Source organism: Lotus japonicus, chromosome 1, assembly GCF_012489685.1.
Source record: "Lotus japonicus ecotype B-129 chromosome 1, LjGifu_v1.2".
Classification (NCBI taxonomy): Eukaryota; Viridiplantae; Streptophyta; class Magnoliopsida; order Fabales; family Fabaceae; genus Lotus; species Lotus japonicus.
In genome coordinates, this window is record NC_080041.1 from 109,555,007 (window position 1) to 109,577,272 (window position 22,266).

At 38.3% G+C, this 22,266-nt stretch overlaps 2 protein-coding genes across 2 annotated transcripts; both read right to left on the bottom strand.

Moving 5' to 3' along the window:
- Positions 1 to 5,514: 5,514 nt before the first annotated feature.
- On the bottom strand, positions 5,515 to 9,144 carry LOC130718756 (protein FAR1-RELATED SEQUENCE 5-like). Its single transcript, XM_057569381.1, has 4 exons — positions 9,123 to 9,144; positions 8,204 to 8,268; positions 5,698 to 8,115; positions 5,515 to 5,568 (listed from the first exon to the last, which is right to left on the bottom strand). The coding sequence occupies exons 1-4, from the start codon at positions 9,142 to 9,144 to the stop codon at positions 5,515 to 5,517; spliced, it is 2,559 nt and encodes an 852-aa protein (XP_057425364.1).
- Positions 9,145 to 9,704: 560 nt separating this feature from the next.
- On the bottom strand, positions 9,705 to 22,005 carry LOC130729113 (zinc finger CCCH domain-containing protein 19). The gene is made up of 10 exons (XM_057580745.1): positions 20,844 to 22,005; positions 20,663 to 20,742; positions 19,369 to 19,553; positions 17,235 to 18,159; positions 17,009 to 17,136; positions 16,396 to 16,455; positions 16,263 to 16,313; positions 13,645 to 13,715; positions 12,007 to 12,161; positions 9,705 to 11,923 (listed from the first exon to the last, which is right to left on the bottom strand). The coding sequence occupies exons 1-10, from the start codon at positions 21,752 to 21,754 to the stop codon at positions 9,966 to 9,968; spliced, it is 4,524 nt and encodes a 1,507-aa protein (XP_057436728.1). The 5' UTR covers positions 21,755 to 22,005; the 3' UTR covers positions 9,705 to 9,965.
- Between the last annotated feature and the right edge of the window lie 261 nt (positions 22,006 to 22,266).

Here is a 22,266-nt window from a genome sequence, read left to right on the forward strand (position 1 = left end):
TAAAAGCATTCATAAAATGATGAGAATAACTCAAACCATTAATTTAATTTTTTTTTAAATAATGTAAAACAAGATAAATTACTTTAAGACTATCCGGCATTTCCCTGTGTAGGGTTGGCCATCAACTAAGATTTATTGACCTCAGGGTGGTCCGAACTCGACTTATAGTGATGTGAGAGTTAAATGTAGAACCTGAAGGTAGTTGTGTCAACCCTTAATACACTATGAGTAGAATCCGTATTATTTGTTAGAAGCATTTCTATTCAACGGATTACTCCTATTCAAAATAAAAGCATTCATAATATTATGAGATAAAAGATTACTCCTGTTCGACTTATAGTGAGGTGAGAGTTAAACCTATAACCTAAAATTAGTTGTGTCTAACCCTAAACCAAAGCAATCAATTATATATAGCTACCAGCCAGGACAAAAACAATTACCAAAGCAATCAAATATATATAGCTAATCAAGGTTCTAACTTGTTAGTGAATGAAACTTTCAATATAATTAAGCATGTAAGGACCGAACAATAAACCCTTAATTTCAAGACTACTAAATGATATTTATGCAAAACTACTAACATTACATAAACATATTATTTGACATGTGAGTATTGTTATTAGATACAAAAGCTTATTAAAATGATTTTCCAAAGTACTCGTCAGTGAATCAACACCTAGCACTAATAGTAGGCCTCTAATAGTAAGTTCATAACATATTAACTATGGACATAATGGACATAAAAACCCATGTTGGCAGCTCCTGATTGGATGTTGGGAAGATAATGGGTGATATGTAGCCTTGATATGTGTTATGTAGGACATAAACTCACCATGGGTCATAAAAAGATGGCATTGGGTTATCCTACACCGCCTGGTACATGATGATGGGCAGCCAAAATGTCTCCTTGATACCAATTAGAGCAGGGGCATTAAATGCTTAATGGAGATATCTAAGTAAATTAATATAATATCTAATATCTCATTCGTGTGAGTATGAGCTGATGATGACATAATAAAATATTGTTTTGTTTCAAAGCCAAATAGAGGGTTACCATAAAGAGAGGCTCACCACCTTCATACAACATTCACCGTTACTGCAACTTTCCTGCTTCAATCGCTACTGCTCATGGTATACCTCTCACGCTCAGATTCCATGGAAACCTATGAAATGGGGATGGGATCCAACGACCAGGACATGGACGTGGGTTGGGGGTAAGCCATTTTTTACTCACACACTGATATACAAAGCTGGAACATGCTACACCATGCGTTCATGAGCTTACAGCGTCATCTATCAACCTTTTTTTTGCAGTATTCCTCCCCCAAATGATGAACCTAACGATGATAACCTTGAAATGGATGCTACTCCCATGAACCAACCGAGTGTAAGAAATCTTTACCAGTTCCTTATGGCTTTATGGTCTATTATGTATATACCAACACCATTCAGATATGCAAACTTGCTGTACATGTATAAATGGAAACACACAAACATAGTAAGAGTTTGGGTTCTCTTTATGTGCAGAACAAGTCATCCCCGGTCGTTGGAAATGGAGATGAAACTGCGCCTGAGCATACTGTTGAAAACCCTCCACCAACTCTTATTGCGGAGATGATTCAGGTGAATACACAACGTTAATGTTCATTTCATAAAAATATAGTTTGTGCTCCTTATTTGGGTTGCATATTTGACTTATTTATTAAACACTACCTTTATGTATTTGTCACAGAATCTAAATAGAAGGATGATAGATATAGAAGATGTAACCATGGAGACTATGACCATCACGAGGTCCATTCAGGATGCTCTTGAGGACCACATCTTCAAAACCGAACAGGATGTCAAACATGGACCTGGTAACTGTACCAAGTGTGGTGTCAAATTTAACAACGTTGGGGATGGGAGGAGGGCAAACATGCTGGCTGAAGATGTGACCCCTGCAACTGCTAAAACGAAAACAAAGTTTCCCAAAATCAACATTGTGGTTTCTGATAGCTCTGAGGATCAGCCAAAAGTGCAACTCGGTGGTTCTGTTACACATGGGAAGTCCGGTGAACTCAACTTCTGCAAGAGAGCCGCCAAAACCGTCCCCATACCTGACCCTTATTTTAGTGAAGTGGAGAACTTGGATGGAGCAAAGTCATGGAGAAAAATTTCTAGAGGCGTTGAAATAAGGGTACATTCTACACCGTTCCTCTATTTTTCAATCACTTGCTGTACATATAACATTTATAAATAGTGAAATCTAAATAATGTTTTATTTTTAACTAATTGTATGTCAAAGACACCTGGAGACCATGAAGCTGGACTAGATGCCCATCACATAACTAGAAAGTTGACCTTCACTCCCCTAAGAGAAGGTGCAGGCACATCATCAAAGCTCCAAAGGACTGCCACCACAATCAACATATCAGAGGCCAAACCACAAGGCAAGTCATCTAAGGGAAAAGGTTTGGCTGGGGAAGAGAGTGGAAGGAAAGGAAAGAATCAAATGACCACCCTACCAAAGGTCAAATTATATTAAAAGTCAAACTCTTTTTATGAATTATAGGTTAAATGAAAATATTGCACTGTAACCATATTGAAGTTTAATATAAAAATTATGCTTCATATTTGAACAGTATGTAAGGTGCAAATTCAAGCCAACATCTGATATGAAACTAACCTTAGGGAGCTGCAAACATGTGCTTATATATTCAGTCCCGATAAGTCTCCTAGGTACGATTTAGCCATCATGTAAAGAGTATTGTTAATTACACTTCTTTACAAAATACTGTAATTTAATTTGATATGTAATTAAATGTAATGTGATATAACTTGTTGTCAGTGAGAGCCTTTTCAAGTTAGGAAACACCACATATGTCAGAAGAGACTTTGATTGCTTGAGCCCTCCGAAAATTGTGGGAGAGGAGGTGCGTGGTCGCAATAATGCTTTCTAATTACTTTATTAAGGTGACACTCAATGAAGGCATTGAAACAATTTTATATGACTCTAACATTTGACCTCCTTGTTTAGGTGATCAACATGAGTGCTCTAGCCATAACATGGCATCAGCAGAACAAGGAAATCGATAGCATCTGGTGCCTGCCACCTTCTTTTGCGGTAAAAGATCCTACCCTTCAATTCCATTACGATTATACATGATATAATTTATTTCGACTACTTTCACTTAGTATTGCTATCGAGTATTTTTAGGTTGCTACTATTTAACTGAGTTTGGGTTTCTTTCAACCAATTAATAAAAGCGTATAATAGGAATTTTGTATTGATGATCCAGGAGGACATCGGTATGGGTACTGAAATAGAAGCTCTAACTGACAAATATGCCCTGTCATGGATGCACCCTTTCGAAAACCTTTCCCATGTAAGCTGCGTGGTCTCCATTTGGTTTACATATTCTCAAGTTGTATATAAGGTTTTTCATATGTTTACAGTTTCTTTTTGTGTTTGTTGAATGTTACAGGTTTATGTCCCTATTGAAGAGTTAGGCAGCCATTGGCATCTTATGGTAGTAGCTGTGAAGGAGCGTAAGATCTACAAGTTTGACTCTAACGCAAGCATACATTTGACTAGAGGCAGGGAAGACACATATAAGGCCGTGGTGGGTGTTAGCATATTTAAATGTTTGGCCTAACATTAATAATTTAAAGGATTTATAGTGTATGTCAATCTTCTAAACTAACTTCATGAATTTTGTATTTGCAGGCTAGGGCTCTTAGTGGAATTCTACAAACAGTGTACTACCCTGCAGACTACTTGAAGGGTGCAACAAACTGGGGAGATTGGCCTATTATAGAGGCCAGAGGAATCCCTAATTGTGGATCAAGGTTTGTGACAATTGCATGGTTATAAAATGCTTCATGTTAAGGTTGCACATGATGATACTTGTTTGAAAGTTCCTTTCCATTGTGCAGCGAGGATTCTGCTTTGTGGGTGCTATCTTGGATGAACATGGAAATTTACTTTACACCGAATGTTGTTGGAGTGGTAAACTCTGCGCAAACCCACTTATAATAAACGAAATGCATGGAAACTTCACTTATTGAAGTTGGTATTGATGTTGTTTTGAATTGTTTGCAGTTGAAGGAGAGGATGATTAGGATGAGGGTCGGTTTGAAAGTGATCACAGGTGAGCATAACGAACTCAGGGATGAAGTCCAAACAGGAGCGGATCTGCACTGGATGCACATGATGCTCACCAGCACCGTTTGAGGGAGAAGCCATGAGCAGCAAATGTGCACAGTGAATGCTTAAATGACTATATTTTGAACTGCTGTATATATAACTATGTTTGCAGTACTAGCCATGTAATTGTCATGGATTGTGTGATAAACATCGTGGTACTAGGATGAAATGCTGCCCCACATAATTTGCTCTCTGCTTGAGTGTACTCGCATTTATGGAGCCATGGGATGTGTAAATTTTGTTGTCTACCCAGAAAAACCAGAAACATGTGTGGGGCAGAAATTTTGTAAAGCTTTAAGTCGCCTAGAGTAAGTTGTTGTATGGGAAATTACCACTGTGATTTGCTGCCATAGGTTGGGATGTAGTCTATTTCATGATGATGATCCTTTTGTGTAAGACACTTGCTATGTATAATTATGTTTAATTACGTGTTGATGTACTAAGTATGTTTATGAACATGCATTTCTTTTGTGGAACTTGCTGCCAACTGTATGGAATTCACGTGGCCACCATTTTGATATTTATAAGTTACCAATGTGAATTAGCCTGAAAGTCAATTATTTACTTAAAGCATTCTGAAAAAAAGGTTCATATTACATAAATAACCCAATTATGTACTCGACATCCAAACCAAAAGACACAAATCAACAAGAGCAATACAGACCCATAATGCAATAGAGATGTATAGTGTACTGCCAATGGCAAAACCACCATGCAAATAACCTTTTTCCTAGTGTACTGCCAATGTACTGTAGGAGCAATGGAATAAATTCACCAACATTTTCCTACAACACGACTCACTACCCTGTAAGAACCACAACATGCCATACAAATCAAAACTGCAAAATTTGACACCAGTGTTCAAACAAGAGGAGATACAGAGTTGTCTTCAACATCATAAACATGTAAATGTACCAAAATTCAGACCAAGGATATAGTATCAAGTCCCCCAAATCCTGAATTCACTAGACTACATTTCATTCAAAGTTCTTCATTCATAGAAAGAAGAAAAAATCCACCCACTTCATCACATAGAAATATTATAGAATGACTGAAACTAGCCACTGAAACTGCATGAACAAAGGAAACATTGAATGCCTCCCAAAATATTTTTCATAAACAGTTGCTAAATCACAAAGTGTACGGTTATAACCGGTTGAACACATACATTACATACAGAGCCTAAATACAGTTTAATGGCTGTAAAACTACCAACACCATTTTCAGGACTGTTGTCAACTTTAAATAAGATTCTAATTAAGGTTTTACAAAACAAGAGGATGCTTAAAGAATATCCATCCAAGTTAGGACTTTTGGACGCGCAGTTAATCTTCCTCTGGCAAACCACCATAATCAACAAAACCCGCAACAAATAAATTCTGCATAAATAAATCAAAGATTAATCATCCATAATGCTATTGCACAATTACTTAGACTTTTGAGGTAAAATTATAACAATTGAAACGTACCTGTTATAATCACTAAGTCACAAAATCTGAACTGCCAACCTCATTGCCAGGATGATTATTAGATGTCCCAGCATGGGAAGTGTCAACACCATGACGACCGCCAGTCAGGCCTTGAGGACATGACTTTTTGTTGTGTCCAGCCACCTTACATCGACTACATTTATTCGGGCGCCTGCCTTTCGCCTTTGACGGGCGTGTAATATCATCTCTAACAGCTGGTGTAGGCTTGCCCAGCCGGACAGAACCCACCCCGCCAACAGCACCATTAGGAGGAGCTGAAAATTCATACTTCAATTTTAAAAATTGAACACGCTTAGCAATCATGGCTCGGGTCTCATGAATCTCTTCATCATTTACTAGAGATAAATTGCACATATAGTGACAATGATCCACCATAGACGAGTATTGACACAAATTGTGAGAATCCCAATACAATGTGTCATCATTAAATGCAGCCCGAATTCCATGCTTTGCAGATTTGGTCCACCTATCAAGCACCAGACACTTGGGCATTTCCCTAATACCCAAATACACCAGCACAGCAACTAGATGATCACAGGGAAGCCCATGGGTCTCCATCTTATAACATGAACAAGTAAATTGAACGGTGGATTCATGATATGACACATGCCAAGTTTTGTCCTTTGCAGGATAGTTTGTCACTATGTAATTTGTGCATGTCATATTTTCCTCAAAGCCTAACACAATCATTGTTCCAAGCCTTTCAAGTACCATCCTGAATTTTAAAAATACACCCTTAGTAAACTGGGCTGCAGTAGACTTCTCTAAGTCTCTAACTTTTGTTTTCGGCACAATTTTCCCATACGAAGAGTTAAAGTCAGACTCTATTTCCTTATACCGCAGATAGTTCAAACAACGATGAAAGTGCTGTACAAATTCAGTAAGGTTATAACGCTTTTTCACAAACTTACCAATCTGAGAATGCAATGCTTCACATCGGGATGTTGTCCTAAATCCAGCAAAGAACCGACCCTTCATGTGTGCGGCAGCCCACATCATCCTCCTTTCATATAATTCCTGAACCCAAACATTTTCTTCAAGCCTAAACTTTGCAACAATCGCAGCCCATTGATCTTCAAACTCAGACACATCAAACTCCGTAAACATGCATTTCCTTAGCTCAGTAATGAATTCAGGTATATGCACATGTTTTCTAGCATTATCAAGGATGTGCCATGCACATAATCTATGGTGGGCATTTGGATACACTTGCTTTATGGCCGCTTTCATTGCTCTGTCACCATCAGTAATAACAGACATAGGTGCTTTTCCTTTCATAGCTTCTAAAAACCTCTCAAGTAACCACACATACGTTTCTATCTTCTCATTCGAAACCAGAGCAGTAGCAAAAATTGTGCTTTTGTTGTGATGATTGACTCCACAAAATACAACAAAGGGGCATTTGTATCGATTCTTTCCATACGTGGCATCAAAGGCGACAACATCACCAAATATTTGATAGTTTAGCTGACTTATCCCATCACTCCAGAAAAGGCGATCAAGATTTCCATCTTCATTAGCAATGTGCCGACAATACAGTAATGGATCTTTGCTTCCCATCCCACGAATATAACTTATTGCAAATTCCGCATCACTTTTCGATGGCTCATCCTTCTTCTTCTTTCTCCTCTGTCTTCCTTGAACATTGTACATATTTTCTTTCGAAAATCTAACCTTTTGAAATACCCCAGTTTGGTTGGCAAATGTGCTGTGGATATGAGGAGTACTTACACCAGCCCGTGACATGTTGTTCATATGCAGAATATCTGACTCATTCATTTTCCTGTGGGCTGCTATCATGCCACACATTTTATCCTCTTCCAACACATGATTATGCACATCGGTAAACAGTTTTGCATACCACCGACCATTTGAAGTATCCACATGTACCCGGAATTTCGCCGTGCACCCACACCTGAAATCTGACCTTGGTTCACGCTGACGCTTATCCATAGTCAAACCCCTGTCTTCACGCAAGCCTTCTTTATGACAAACGAAATTGCGCTGTATAAGTAATCCCTCCTTGTTGTGAATCTTTCTGCTTTTCCTCACGGCAAACCCATTTACTCGTCCATACCAGTGGTAGAAAAGATAAGCCACCTCACTATCCAGAAACTCATAATTCATCAAGTCAAGGGGAACCAACTGTTTTAGATCAATGCCAAGTATATCTTGCAAGTTATCAATCTTCACCATACCTTGAACAGCATTAGGCAATGACACATTTATGTCCTCAACATCGGCGTTATCATCTTCTTCAGCATCACTGTTCATCTCATCTCCATAACCATAGAAATGATCTGACAAATTTGAGGAATCTGAATCACTGTATGGTGACTCATTCATATCAGGCTGGTCATAATCTGAGTATTGATCCTCTTCATTATAATCTGACCCGTACTGTGTACCATCATCAGTTGTCATTTCATCATTGCCCTGTAGATAAATACCGTAGATTGGTTGAATAATCATCAAGTTTAAATTAAGGCTTTATCACTCAATACACAACATCAACTTAACAAACCTGAATTGAATTTTCTTCATCACTCAAATCCATTCCTCCTCTAATGCCCTTTTCAAAACCACTCCCTGTTAGGAAACAGAATATATGTCATCAGCAGATTCCCAAAAGCTTTGAACAGCAACAGTTATTTCCACTACTTAGTAAACATAATTGGAATCTTTAGTTGGACTACAATAGGGTAAATGTATCAGGGGACTGTAATGCTATATATAAATAAATAAAAATACACCAATAAACAGTAACAGAAAAAATTGTTTATTTGGTTTCAAGTAAGACTAAACATAGATATTTATAACAAAAATAAAGCCACAAATAAGAACCCAACAAACCCTAAACATGGAAACACAAACAAGACATTGCAGTTTTAATAACGAATGCTAAATTGTCAAAAGGGGACCCTTATACACTGATACATCATAAGCCCAATTCATTTAATTCACTTGTTAAACAACATATTGGGGATTTCAGACTGGGGGGTTTTCAGGATTGTCAGGGTTATGAATTTGATCATCAATAAGCAATCAGGGGCACAAATGTGTTGACACAAATGTTGCTTAATCTACAGAAAGATGCATCACAGAGACACAAATGCCTGGACTGGGGTTTCGGGAACGACAATATGCACATCAACATCTAATTCAAATTAGGGCTTTTCTTAAACATCAATAACTTCAAATTAGTTTCAAATTGCAATCATTAACTTCAACTAGCAATCAATCGTACAAGACAATAATAAACAAGTACATACCCAGATTTATCCTTCGACGCGATTACTGGCTCGGTGCCTCCTCCACTTCGACAAACGCACAACCCACGCAACCGACTGTGTTTCTCACCGACGAAATCTCTGACAAAGCCGTCGTTACACGAGGACACAACCTAAGAACGATCGATTTTTTCCACCATCAAGAACAAAAACCAGCAAGATCAGAAGCTTTCATTTTCGTCTGAGCTGAGAGGTATTTTCACTTTTGTTTTAAGCTGAGGTATTTTGACTTCTATTTTGCCTTTTATTGTTGTTTTATTTAATGATAATGTGGTTACTTTAAGACAAGGAGACCTAATCAGACAACTGTGGGGTGAAATGCAAAATTAGTGTTTTATGACCGGTCAACACACTTTATCAACCTACAACAACAGGTCAAGTCAAACTGCACCACCGTGGGTCAGTTAGAAAACATCCCACGGTAGGCGCAGCCGGGTTGTGCACATTCGCACTAGTTTTTCTTTATGTACCGTAGGGCGACCCCGCCAAAACGCAAGTATCTGGTGACTTTGATAAACTTCCGGTAACAAAACTCCAAACATAAGTAATATTAACTGAAAAAGTTACCAAACACATCGAAGAAACTTGAGTTAAGGAAACTTAAGTTTAAAACAAACAGCAAGGTTGACCAAAAAGGTATTATCTTCTAACAACATAGTTTATTACTCCTAATCATTTCCCGCACCAAGATTAAGCATTGAAAAATGGAAAATTTGAACAAATAAAAAACAACTATAACCTCAACTTTGTTTCGCCATTATTATTCTAAAGTCTTCTCAACTTCTGCAAGGCTGTAACTAAATCCCCTGAAAGTCAACTCCAAGTTACTCAGGAATACAAGGCCAAAAAAAGGTAATTAATCCAGAAAAATAACTGAGATGCTACAATGCACAAGTTCTACACACATGACGCATCATTGTAAAATGTTAAGCCATGCAATGGGAAAATACTGTACAGTAAGAGATGTTTCCCTGCAACTACTTGGCCCTACAACTCTTAATTGTGTATATAATAACAGGAAGCCCCTTTCTTGCAACGTCCACTCTCATGAAACCTGCAGACTCCTCTTTGTCCCCCGCCAGGAGGCCTGGAAGAACCCCCTCCTCTACCTCCGCCGCCGCCAAATGATGACTGCCTGTTCCAAGATTTACCTCCATAGCCAGAATCTCCACCATGGACACCACGATCACCTTGGTTGGGGATGCCTGGATTACCAGCTGATGCACCCCAACCAGGATTGGCACTTCCAGGTGCAAGCCCTTGACCAGGCACAACCCAACCTGCATTTGCATTTACATGTGGAAGTCCTTGACCAGGAGCAACCCAGCCAGCTGCATTAACTGGAGGTTGCCCTTGAGTAGGAACAGCCCATCCTGGATTTGCATTTCCAGGCACTGGCACTTGTGCAGGCATCGTCCAGTTTACGTTCATATTGCCAGGTAGAGCCCCACCCCAGCCAGTATTCTGATTTCCTGGCATGCCCATGCCCCAAGGTATATTTGGTGGTGCTGCTGCCGCTGCAATGTTTGGTTGACTACTTGAAGTTGGTGGTCTCCAAGGCTCAGGTGTGGTCATACCCGGGAAGCCAGGCATGGGTAAATTCCCAGCTGGATTTCCTGAGGTAAATGAGGCAGAGTTCTGGAAAGATGAAACATCACCCCAAGGGCCATGAGAAGCTGGTTGGACAGGCATGGTAGTAGAATTATTTGGTTCTACCATTTGAGATGGAGCACTACCCCAGGCCTGTTGTTCTGGCTTTGGAACTAACGCAGAACCCCACCCTTGAGCTTGAGCTTGAGCTTGAGCATGAGAGTTATGGCTACTCATAACCTGGTTTTGCATATTTGCACCTGCAGGCAGAACATGAGCCACCGCTGTTGCCTGAGGATGTACTTGAGTTGTACCTGTAGAGCTTAACATCCCCTGTTCTGATTTAGAAATTGAAGTCATACCAGGTTGTGAACTTGAACCATTTTCTGCATTTTGGGCAATCTTCTGTGGAAGCATTACCATGGAGGCTTGCACACCTTCACGACCACCTGAAAATGAATTTCCTGAGAGAGACCCGGCCAACTGGACAGGTGTTGGTGACCATTGATTTTCAAAAGCCTGCCCCTTAGTCCCACCTGGAGTAGTCTGGGGAGTAGGCGAAGGAAGATTGGTTGATTCATTTCTAACACCGGCATCAGAACCCCAACCATTTCCAGGATTCATGGGGACCTCAACTGCCAATTGAGAAGTTCTACTTGCCAAAGAACCTAGAGTACTATTTTGTGCTGCCAAATGAGACTTCCCAGAGTATGAGGCTGAGTAATGTAAATCATGCACTGCTTGAGCCATAGGAGGAGTTTTGTTCACCATTGATGGTTCCTTTGAAAACTTCCCTGCTAAGGCATCTTTTAAGAGTATAGATTCGTCTTGTTTCTCAGCGGCTTTCCAAATCTTCAAATCAGCTGGGAAGTACCCAGTGTTATTCCATTTGCGAAGCTGCACAATGGAAAACGGTCCTTGAACTTTTCCAGATGGATCCTGATAATGCCACATCTTTTCAGTTTCATTAATTTTCACATCTGGGGGAGCTGTTCCGGTGGAAGATGGTGCTGCAGAAGCTTCTAACAAAGCAGTAGAAAAAGATTCAGATGTTACCAATGGCTGGGTGTTTTTAGCACCACTCTCGAAGCTTGAAGATTGTTTTTGCCTCTCCCAACTACTAGAGAGCTGTGATTCCCTATCTCTTCCCTGGTGCAATTGAGCATCATTTAGTGCCTCACTAGCAATAGAAGCATCATCACCTTTGATTGAAAACCCCTTACTAGACAAATTTCTGCTCAGTTCCTGATTCACATTAGAATAACTCCTCGTTCCACTCCAAGAATCACTTGAACCACTTCTAGGAGAAGCAATTTCTCTCCCCCTCCTTCCAAATGCAGACCCTCTAGGTTTCATATAGTTATCTGCAGGGATAGAAATGAAATTATTATCAATTATTAGAAAAAAAAACAAAAAAATAGTTAAATTCAAACTGTATTAGTACTACCTTGTCTTTTATCCTCCATTTCATCTTCATCTTCTTCAGACTCATAACTTGGATCCATTTTTGGATCCACGTGTATTTCTGGAATTTCCTCCAATCTACGTTGTCGTTCTTCAGGTGTTTTCAGAAGCTGCAATTTCTCGACACATTCTCTGAGCGTGAGAGGAAGTTATGGATCAACATTAAATAGTACTGAATACTTAGGCAATTTCAAATATCGCAAAAAAATAAAATGGCAATTATTCATCTCAGCCCCAAGACTGGTGTTAGATAACATGAAAATCATCAATGAAAAATCTGTCTTTTAATATGCACAGAAACTGTTAAAATTACTACACAAGCCTAAAAACATTACTGAAATAACTTTCTAGCTACAGATGAATTTTGCCCAGCAATCTATTTAATCAACTAAATGCGATCATATGATCCCTAAGCATATTTAAAACACCATACGCAATTGGGTAAACAATTTTATTTATTTGTGGTCACGCTTCAACAAAAAGGGCCCCGCGCTGGTATAAGGCAGTTGACATTTTAAAATTCATACATGAACTTTTTCATGATAAGGAGAAATTTTTTAGTACTCCTATAATATCTGCTCCTTGTATAACTACCTTTGATTAACAGTTTTCTTCTGTTTTACACTGAAGAAAAAGTAAATAAGGGGAAGGCCATACAAAGGCTAGGTGTCATTGTAACAATGAGAGGAGATTGTACTATTGATAGAACACCAGTTGGAAATATATTGAAATAAGATTAAATCCCACCAAATTGCAGAAATTACAGCAATCACGAGGTGTCCCAGAGTCCTATGACTCCTACAGAGGGTATTTTCTACCCAAACTTAACAGCACATTTTTTCACACATCACAATCCATATAAGCTGACAAATAACTGCCCTAGCTGCTATCATAAACTCCCCATAACTGCAATCATAGCAATTATTAACAACACACGCAACTATCACACACAACTATAACCTACATTCCTAATACACATTTAGCTATTGATTCCCACATCAACTATATAGGAACACTGGAAGAAAAAAAACCATCACTAGAAGCAGGAAATGCAAAAAGTAACTTCAAGGCTTATAAGGAGTGAATTATTGGAAATCAACCCTGCTGAGGCGCTAAACAACTCTGACTAAGACTACAACTGAGTTGTTGGTAAGTGGACAGCATAACCTATTTATAAGATGTATGTGCAGTTGATATATGACAAATTCAATATTCTCAGGTTAGATATGTTAAGAATAAGTTCACAAGTTTAAATTTTCCATACATAGCTCTCAAATATATAATCTAGGTTTCCAAGAATTTCAGAAATCAGAGTGAAACTGGCCAGACACATCTCAAAAGATTTTCAAGAAGATCATATTTTAAGAATTATCAATACCCATCCCAATTCATATGGAGCTGTAGCAACTATAAATTGATAAAAAGGATCTAACAGAAACAATCCATAGATTTCTATTCCATATCCTGATAATGTAATAGCTGCATGTTGCCAAAACAAATCAACTTAGGGTGCATAGAAATCCAACTATATCAAGGAAACAAAAAGCAATAAGCACCAAAACACTGCAAGTGCCAGATAGATGTGTATCGTATTTAAGTTTTCCTGAAGAAAAAAGGATATTCTTTTCTGCGCCCTTTCTCACTAGCTCTATCACGAAGATGACTTAACCGCACTGTCTCTGTTTCTAGCCACTGAAATAGAAAAATGAACATTTGAATTAGATGACAATAACCAAAAAATGGGTTATAAATTTCATATGAAAAGTATTTTATTTTAAGAGTGATGGCTATTGAATCAAGATTTGAATCGTGAATCGGAAGGCATATTTTCCAAATCATGAATCAAAGCTTTTTATGCTTCGTAAGATACATGATACAAAAGAATGAAGTTATAAATGGAAACATAAGATGATATATCATATAATAAATCTTAAAATGATACAAGATCCAAGCCATAAATCAAAATATGAAGAAAAATAGTGGGCGCTTGCACAAAGTTTAACAAGAAAAGTAGAAAATATCAATAAGTACAAAATGGAAATTATTTTCCTACTTATTCAGATCCTAGTAAATAATAATAATCTGACTAATTGAATAATTCATCATCCCCCCAAGGTTAACACCAGTGTTGTTAATGGCGCAATGGCGGATAGCGTTGTGTAGCGGCAAGCCCAAAAAGCGCTATAGCATGTAGCGCTATGGCCGCTACGCTGTCGAAGGAGGAGAAGGAAGGAGGAAGAAGGAGGCTGGAAGGAGGAGGAAACAGTGTTTCATCGAGAAAAAAAAGGAGGAGATAGCAGAAGCTCCAGGTTGAAGAAGGATGACCTAATGTAATGGTAAGAGAACCCCAAAATGCCCTTAAAAAGTTTGACCTAATGAATAAAACGGGGTAATTTGGGGTTTTGCTTGGATGCGTAGGGTTTTTAATTGCAGAGGCTCCCGAGAGTGAAACACAACGTTTCATTAAATGGTAGGAAAACCCCAAAATGCTCTTAAAAAGTTTAACCTAATGACATAGCTTGCTCTTGACAACCCTGGTTAACGCCCGCAACAATGACAAAAAGTGCACAACAGCAGGAAATAAATATCACCGTAGGAAACACGTTCTTAGTAGATTGAGAGAAGTCTCAAGAAGCTAATGCTGTTAATGGCAGATGGCGGATCACAACAAAGCAAAAAACCCGCCATATTTGACAAATAATTATGGCGGATTATGGTGGGATATCGGCCATGGAAGAGAGCCAAAAACCATCCATGAGATCCCACAATGGCAGATATTTGACTGGGAGAAGCACTGCAGGCGTTTGGTCCAATTCTTGTTGGATCCTAACATAGCCTGGCTCCATGGCCCCCCCATATAGATAGAATGAAAAATGATCTTCTCCCCTCCACTATAATTAATATAAGAAATCCGAAAGGAATTTTCAATTCCAAAGGATTACCCTTTTGTTTGAGCAGGGGGCTTCATGTCCTGTGTTGACAAAGATCAGATAGGATCCAGCTGTGATCCTCGATCTCTTCCTTAATATTGATCAACGTTCTATTGATATTTCAATTGAAGATCGAGTCAAGGGAGAATGCTGCTTTAAAAAAGAAACTCATAAATAAAGAGAAAACTAATTCCATGAATTAGGAGACCTAATCGGAGCCCCAAATCCATCTCTCATTAGCGAAAGCTACCTACCTAGTTTTGCTGAAGCTCTGCTAGGGGGACCAGAACCGTTAAAAAAACAAAGGAGACATTTCTTTGGTGGGCTAGAACTGTCATGAATCGATAGTAGTGAGGACCAAAGTAGGGTTTGATTTTTATGAGAAGATGACATGGGTCTGCTGGAAGAATATTAGTTGCCTATTTCTGACTTTTTTTTATTAAAAACTATAAAAAAAAGCCCAAAAAAACACCAGAAACCTATACAGGTCACGCAACCCGACCCAACTAAGGTGCAATCTGCACGCAACTTGGAATAATAAGATTCAGCAGCGAATCATGAATCCCTAGGATTCAGCTCCGATTCGGAGATACAAATTGAGATTCGTGTTCATTTTAGATTCACACAGCGATACATATAGCTGCCTCAAGAATTTGTACCTTGTGATATGTATCGTAAGAAACTGATACTAGTAAATTATTGGGAAATAAAATGGGGATTTATTGATAACATAACGAGAAATTAAATTAACAATTTAAACTAAATGGGTTATCAATTAACTTTCAATGTGAAATAATCCTTCATTGGCTTCCAAAGCAGAAATGTCATAGTAAAAGAGTTAATATTATGAACAAAAGTTTCCTGAATACCATTCAAAGCATTGACAGATTATAACCAGAGATGACAAATGGATTTTTTTAACTACGCTTAGAATATAATGCCCCATCTCCCATATGTGATTAGACACTAACTGAAGGAATGTAATCAGACAGAAGCCAATATAATTCATAAGAGTTAAGACTTCCGTCAAAAAGGAAAATTCACCTATCAATTTAACCCTTGTTAAATAGGAAATGAATTGATCAATCTAATTTGCATTAACATTTCTACTGAAGACTTTACATCAATAAAATTTTATTAGTCAATGGAAGGTAAGTTCGTCACAAATTTCACATTATTTCCTTCAATAAATAAATAAAATCCAAGTAACAAGGACAAACTGTAATAAATTACAAATTTTGTAAGACGTAAATGTAGATACCTAATGAGGATTGAGGAATCAGTAAAGGTATATAGAGAAACAACTCACATCTTTTACTCTAACTGCCTGAAGTGTCAATGCTTTATCCTGAATGTCACCCTGCATGTACAAACGTGTGTCCTCAGTGCAAACTAAGACATTTGAGGCCTAAAAGTATGATTTTATTGAAACACATAATTACCACAGTCAGCCGACTTATGAGCCCGCACTTTATGCTTTGACGGAGACGCTTGCATTCATCCTAACAAAAAAAAAATCAATATATTATGCAAGAAAATACATTAATCTAAAGCATAAGTTTAAATTGTATAAATCATCAATGATGAGAAAATTTAAAATACAAAAATAATTTATTTTCAACATCATAGGATTAAGAGTAAACCCTTAAATTAGTTAGCCAAGACTATCCACAAAAGTCCTCCACAGATTTGTTGTTACTAAATTAGTCCCCCAAAAATATAAAATGTCACCACATTTGTCCTTATAGCCGGCTAAAGTGTTCGCATAAGATTAGGTATCTTTGAGGGGCTAATTGGGTCAAAAAATATTAGAGGATACTATAGTGACTGCAAGTCCCAAGCTGCCTTCAGATTGTTTTTTGAGCAATTGATTTAATCAGTAAGGGGTGAAGTTGATTACCAAAAGATAATCTAAGATGCACATTTTCACTGTAAGTTTTAATGGAGGGGAAATACTAATTTCAAAAGGAATTACTGTGAAAATCAACTTTCACCGAATATCAAGACAAAAAGGAGGGAGACAAAATGCAAAACAAAAATGCTGTGTTGAATCACCTCTGTGAACTCCTGATTTGAGATAATATCGATAGATACAATCTCTGTCTTGTTTAAATTTAAGATTTCTAGCATGATATCTGTCATCCTTTTGCCAACTTTATATGGCTCTGGTGCTTTGCATGTACCTGACCATGAAAAAAATTAAAAAGAAAACCATAGTGCAAAGTTTATTTTATATTGCATACAACGACAGAGTGAAACTTAATGTTTTCCAAGTATTTACCTACAACCTGAACCAGCCTATACAAGTCTTGCTTCTGAGCACTACCAGAAATTCTTATTCTCACAAAAGAACCAACAGCTTTATCCTGAAAATTTTCTGTATCTTCAAGTAGATCTTCCACCAAATTACGTCTTAGATAAATTAAACTAATATTATGATTATCAATGGCTGCATAATCATCAATATTAGAATGAAGTCCTCTCTCATCACCCTTTTTACGACTTCTACGTTTCTTATCTTTTCCAGATTTCAGATATGAATCTACATTGCCATCACCTTCCAAATGACTAACTTCTGTATCAACAACACTCCCCTGTAGATCTTCAGCCTGAGAATCCTCTTTTAGAAGGAAATGGGATTCAAGAAGCTTTAACATTTCAAAATGTCCAACTCTTGGTTTACCAAACAAATTCTGAAGCCTTACATCACAAATGATTTGACTTTTTCGGCGAGGATCTCTGAGCTTATTTCTTTTAATATACTCTAGCAAAAGAGCCTGTACATCAAACTGAGACAGAACAGATATATCTCCATCTCTCATGTGCATAACAAACTCCAAAAGCTCCCTTGAAGCCCACTCAAAGCTTTCATCTGCAGATGGTCTGTCAGCACCAAGCACTGTTACTGCACTGTATGAACTACCTTCTTTGGAACGGGACTTCGCCTTTTTCTTGGCCTTTCTTTTTTTAGAACGACTCAAATCTACTTTCTCATAGGAGCTATCCGAATCGGACCCTCTATCATTACTGGCATCAAAAAGTTCATCTCGTGATTCCTCTTTAGAAAGGAGCATATCAGATCCCTTCCAAGGGTTTTTAGCTTGAATGACTTCATCATAAGTTAAAGAAAGCTTTCCTTTTAGATCAATGTAGTAGTCCTTGAAAAGATACTCCCAGCTATTTTTGTCATCAAAATCAACTTGTCCCTGCACAAGTATGAAAAAAAATCAAATGTAGTCAAAAGTAGGTTCCCCTGATAAAGGCCAATATGGTCACAAACTTGCATTTATTTTATAGTAGTCTCATTTATTTGATAGTTACTCTATTTGTAGTTATTGTTAGTGAGGGATAATTTGATGTATTCGAAAAGGATGAAGCTTATTTGGATGCAAAAAGCAAAATGAAAGAGAAGCCTTGCAATAATCATTTACAAAATAGTTCTCACTTCTTCATCAAGAATCTAGACTATTTCTTTTCTGGGAAGGGAAAAACATTTAGGCACTCTTTAGAAGCAGAAGCACCACTATTTTTCCCTCAAACTTAATTCTGCAAGCTGAAAAGTAATTCTGGCATCATCTTGTGTTGTTAGGCAAACGAAAGCCAAAATTACGCTGTGCCTGAAAAATGCCTGCTATGTTGGGATTGACACGACTAGTCAACAAAGTTACTTCTCATTCATCCAAATTTATTCTGCTCCATCAATAACTCTCCCAAATTTCACCTAAAGAATCAATATTTTTCACTAGCATGTGTTTTTTAACTTGCCACCTCTATATATTGTTTAGCTTGGCAACTTCTAGTGTTAAGTATTGGCAAGTTAGTAAGATAGGCAGTTCATAATATTTTGTTAAAAGGTAAAACCTACAATTATATCTCCTTCCTGCCCCCCTTCTGTGAGAAATACAAAACAAAGGCTAAAAGTGGTTCCAAGAGGACACATCATTCAGGCAGCTTTCCTTCATTTCTTCATTTTTTAAAAGACTGATCCATTGTAAGTTTGTATCATATCCATACATAGAGCGGCTAGCATTTGATCAATTGAAACGGGCATGTGGCAAGAATGTGAATTGAATACTAAATCAACTGGCTAGAAAGTAGTTGTGTATCTGTTGGTGTGTAGAGAGAGAGAGACAGAGTAGTGAACAAGATGCCATAATCATGACACATCTCATCATATTGAAGAAGATACCCTAGACTAACTGAAGCACAACAGACACCACCTCAAAAGAAGTTAGCAACAAGATAAGTAAATATACAAACTTTACAAACCACAACCAGTACTACCTCAAAACTGACTGAAGCACTGCAGAAGAACACTTCATCATTCCGAAACACACATACACTTACATCATTTTAGAATAACATTTTTACAAGAAAGCATATGACAAGAAAAAAGGGTAGGGACAGAAGACTACCATGTTGTTCCCCTGCTCATTCTGTTCAATCAACGTTACAGTTCTCATGCATGTCTCACAAAAGCCCTTGTTCCCCCTAACACATAGGATAGCAGCATCTTTGATACAACCCTTGCACAAAGAGAATGTACATGTATAGCACATATAGTAAGCATTCTTCTCACAGATGCTGCAAAGATGCCAACCTGGGATCATAATTATCAAAGATACGGAAAGTCAGATACAGGAAAACAATGTAAATATTATTATGTTTTCGCAGACTGAATAGCTTGCCATTCAGAAGAGAAATAAAATAAGCATGCACCTTTGTTAAAGAGAATTGAGGGCAAGGTGGATTCCCAAGGGAGGTGATATATTTGGATGTATCATTATGAAAGAATAAGGACAACAGTTGATCTATTAGGTAGTAAGTTATAAGAGAATAGTAAGATAAATAGGGTGAAATCAGAATAGAGGCATTCATTCTACAGTTTATAGCTTTTGATCTAAAAGTAGAGATCCTTTGTGAAGGGGAAACCCTTGGGCAGAATTCTATTCTCCCTTCCTGTTCAGTTCCAAGAAACAGTTTTTTTTCACCTTTTGGTTCTTTCCAGCAATTTTTCATTTCTCTCTCCAGGGAACCTAATAAGAGGTGATTTTGGTTCTATTGGTAATCGGTTCTTCAAAGCGTAACAACTTTAAAGGCAGGGATGATCATGTCACAAACTACCAAACTGGTGTAAAGAAGATATTCGGAATAGATAGTAAGCGAAGAAACTGACCACAGATGCTATTGGAAAAATAAAATGTTATTTTACTCCGGAAACTTCAATGTCACAAAGGTGGATCAAATGGAAGACAGTCTACCTAAAAGGCTAGAGGAAGGCCTAAAAACAGTAAGAGAGACCATTTGATATGATTCACAGTTCCATTAAGAAAACTTCAACCTAAATTATTTTACTAAATATTTTTTTTATAGAACTCAATACAATAGATCTATATAGGCAACCACACACAGTACGATAATGCTTTCACTCTCTTCAAGTACTATCAACTTTTCAAGTAGCCATCTTCAAACCACCCAGAGAAATTTGGGCATTTTAAATATGTTGAAGCCACTTCCAACATTCAAATCATACACATTACCTACATGTCATTGTTACTCAAACTGACTCTGAATTTTATCTCAACATTGAGACTGGAGCACAGACATCGAAAAGTAAAAAATGAAGTTGAACAAACCCACAAAAGAAGTAACCAAATGATGATGATGATGATGAAAAGAACATATACAACACAGAATGAGGAAGCATACCACAATTCCATTTTCCCTTGGCTCGAAAGAAGGCCTCATCACGATTAATGCATGAAGGATGGTAAGCCTTGGGGCATCCCCTAATGAACAAAAAAAAAAGGGCAATGAATTTTCCAAACAAGCATAATAATGGATACAGTTATAAATCTTATTTTCAGGCGCATAATGATCCCAGTCTCACCTCCGGTCACAAAGCACAAGCTCGCCCCCATCGAAGCAAATGAAACAAACGTCCTCTTCCATCTTTTTCTTCAATGAAACTCTTCCTGTAGACTTAGGATTCTTCCCACTCCCACGCTTCCTCTTCCCACCACTAACACTCACGCTCTGCTCCTCCATCGCATCAATCTCCTCGACCTCGGTGAACTCTGTAGCCTCTGCAGCACCACCATCAACACCAGCTTCTTCTTCTTCTTCTTGTACTTCTTCCTCGTCTCCTTCTTCTTCTTCTCCTTCTTGCTGCTCTTCTTCTTCTCCATCTTCTTCTAGCTGTTCCTCTTCTTCTCCTTCTACCAGTTGCTGCTCTTCTTCGTCTCCTTCTGCTTCTCCTTCTTGTTGATGTTCTTCTTCTCCTTGTTGTGGCTCTACTTCATCTCCTTCTTCTTCTTCACCTTGTTGCTGTTCTTCTCCTTCTCCTCCCAGCTGTTCTTCTTCTTCTTCTTCCATCAAAGCAGCTTCAATAGCCTCCTCGTCCCTGACCTGCTCCTCCCCAATAGCCAAATTGGCTTCCTCTTCCACCCTTCCAGTCTCCACAGCCATGGAATCATCCACATCCACATCGGTTCCTTCATTCCCCTTATCCTCCTCAATTTCATCTTCCATCTCCACGCCAGCCCCATCCAACGGAGAGCCATCACGCGCCGCGTCCACCACTAGCATTTCACCACCCTCACCGGACACAGCAGCAGCCGCCTCATCCATCATCGCATCGGCGGCAACCACTTCAGCAGCAACCGCGGTCTCCTCGTCATTATTCTCTCCGGCGATCACAGGCTCGGCATTGGTGGAGAGGAGTGGAGGTTCATCGGAGTGTTGTTGATGGAGTGAAGGAGGAGATTCGTTGGGGGAAGGTTCTTCGTCTTCAACGTCCATTTGGGGGAATTGAAATCCCTAGGAATTGGAATTGAGAGATTGAATAATTAAATTGCAGTTACAGTTGAAGAGAAGAGAAGAGAAAGGGTGGGGTGGGGTTTGGTGTGGTGCTTGCTTATGCCTTACAGTGCTCGTCTCTTCTCTTGTTTCGGTGTTGGGTGTGTAATGATGTCTCTACCGAAGAGAAAAGAGAAAAAACGAACCAAACTGCTATTCGTTCTCGTTCAGTGCTGAGAATGACGAACAATGTTTGTTTGTTTTGTTTTGAAGGTTGTGCCCTAGTGTGGTCACTCAGCCTCAGACCACCCCACCTCTATTTTATGGGCCTGCTGGGCTTTCAACCAGGGAGATCCATTTTTCACCTCATATTTCACACAGCCATAGTTTTGTTTCAGTTTTGTTATCAGCCCATAAAATATTGATCATAGTCCAAAAATATATATTGACCAAAAACAAAATATGTAATTAAAATAACAATCAAATTGTCAAACAAATAGGGCTTGAGTTGAATT

Bases quoted from the DNA above. Each gene is read 5' to 3' on its own strand.
- LOC130718756 (XM_057569381.1), bottom strand. From the start codon at position 9,144: ATGAAAGCTTCTGATCTTGCTG. The intron at 8,116-8,203 runs GTTTGTTAAGTT...ATTTATCTACAG, and splicing joins ATGAAGAAAATTCAATTCAG to GGCAATGATGAAATGACAAC. The intron at 5,569-5,697 runs GTTGGCAGTTCA...TTATTTATGCAG, and splicing joins ATAATCATCCTGGCAATGAG to AATTTATTTGTTGCGGGTTT.
- LOC130729113 (XM_057580745.1), bottom strand. From the start codon at position 21,754: ATGGACGTTGAAGACGAAGAACCTTCCCCCAACGAATCTCCTCCTTCA. The intron at 17,137-17,234 runs GTAAATACTTGG...TTTCATGGTCAG, and splicing joins TAGGCTGGTTCAGGTTGTAG to GTACATGCAAAGCACCAGAG. The intron at 16,314-16,395 runs GTAATTATGTGT...TTGTACATGCAG, and splicing joins TCATAAGTCGGCTGACTGTG to GGTGACATTCAGGATAAAGC.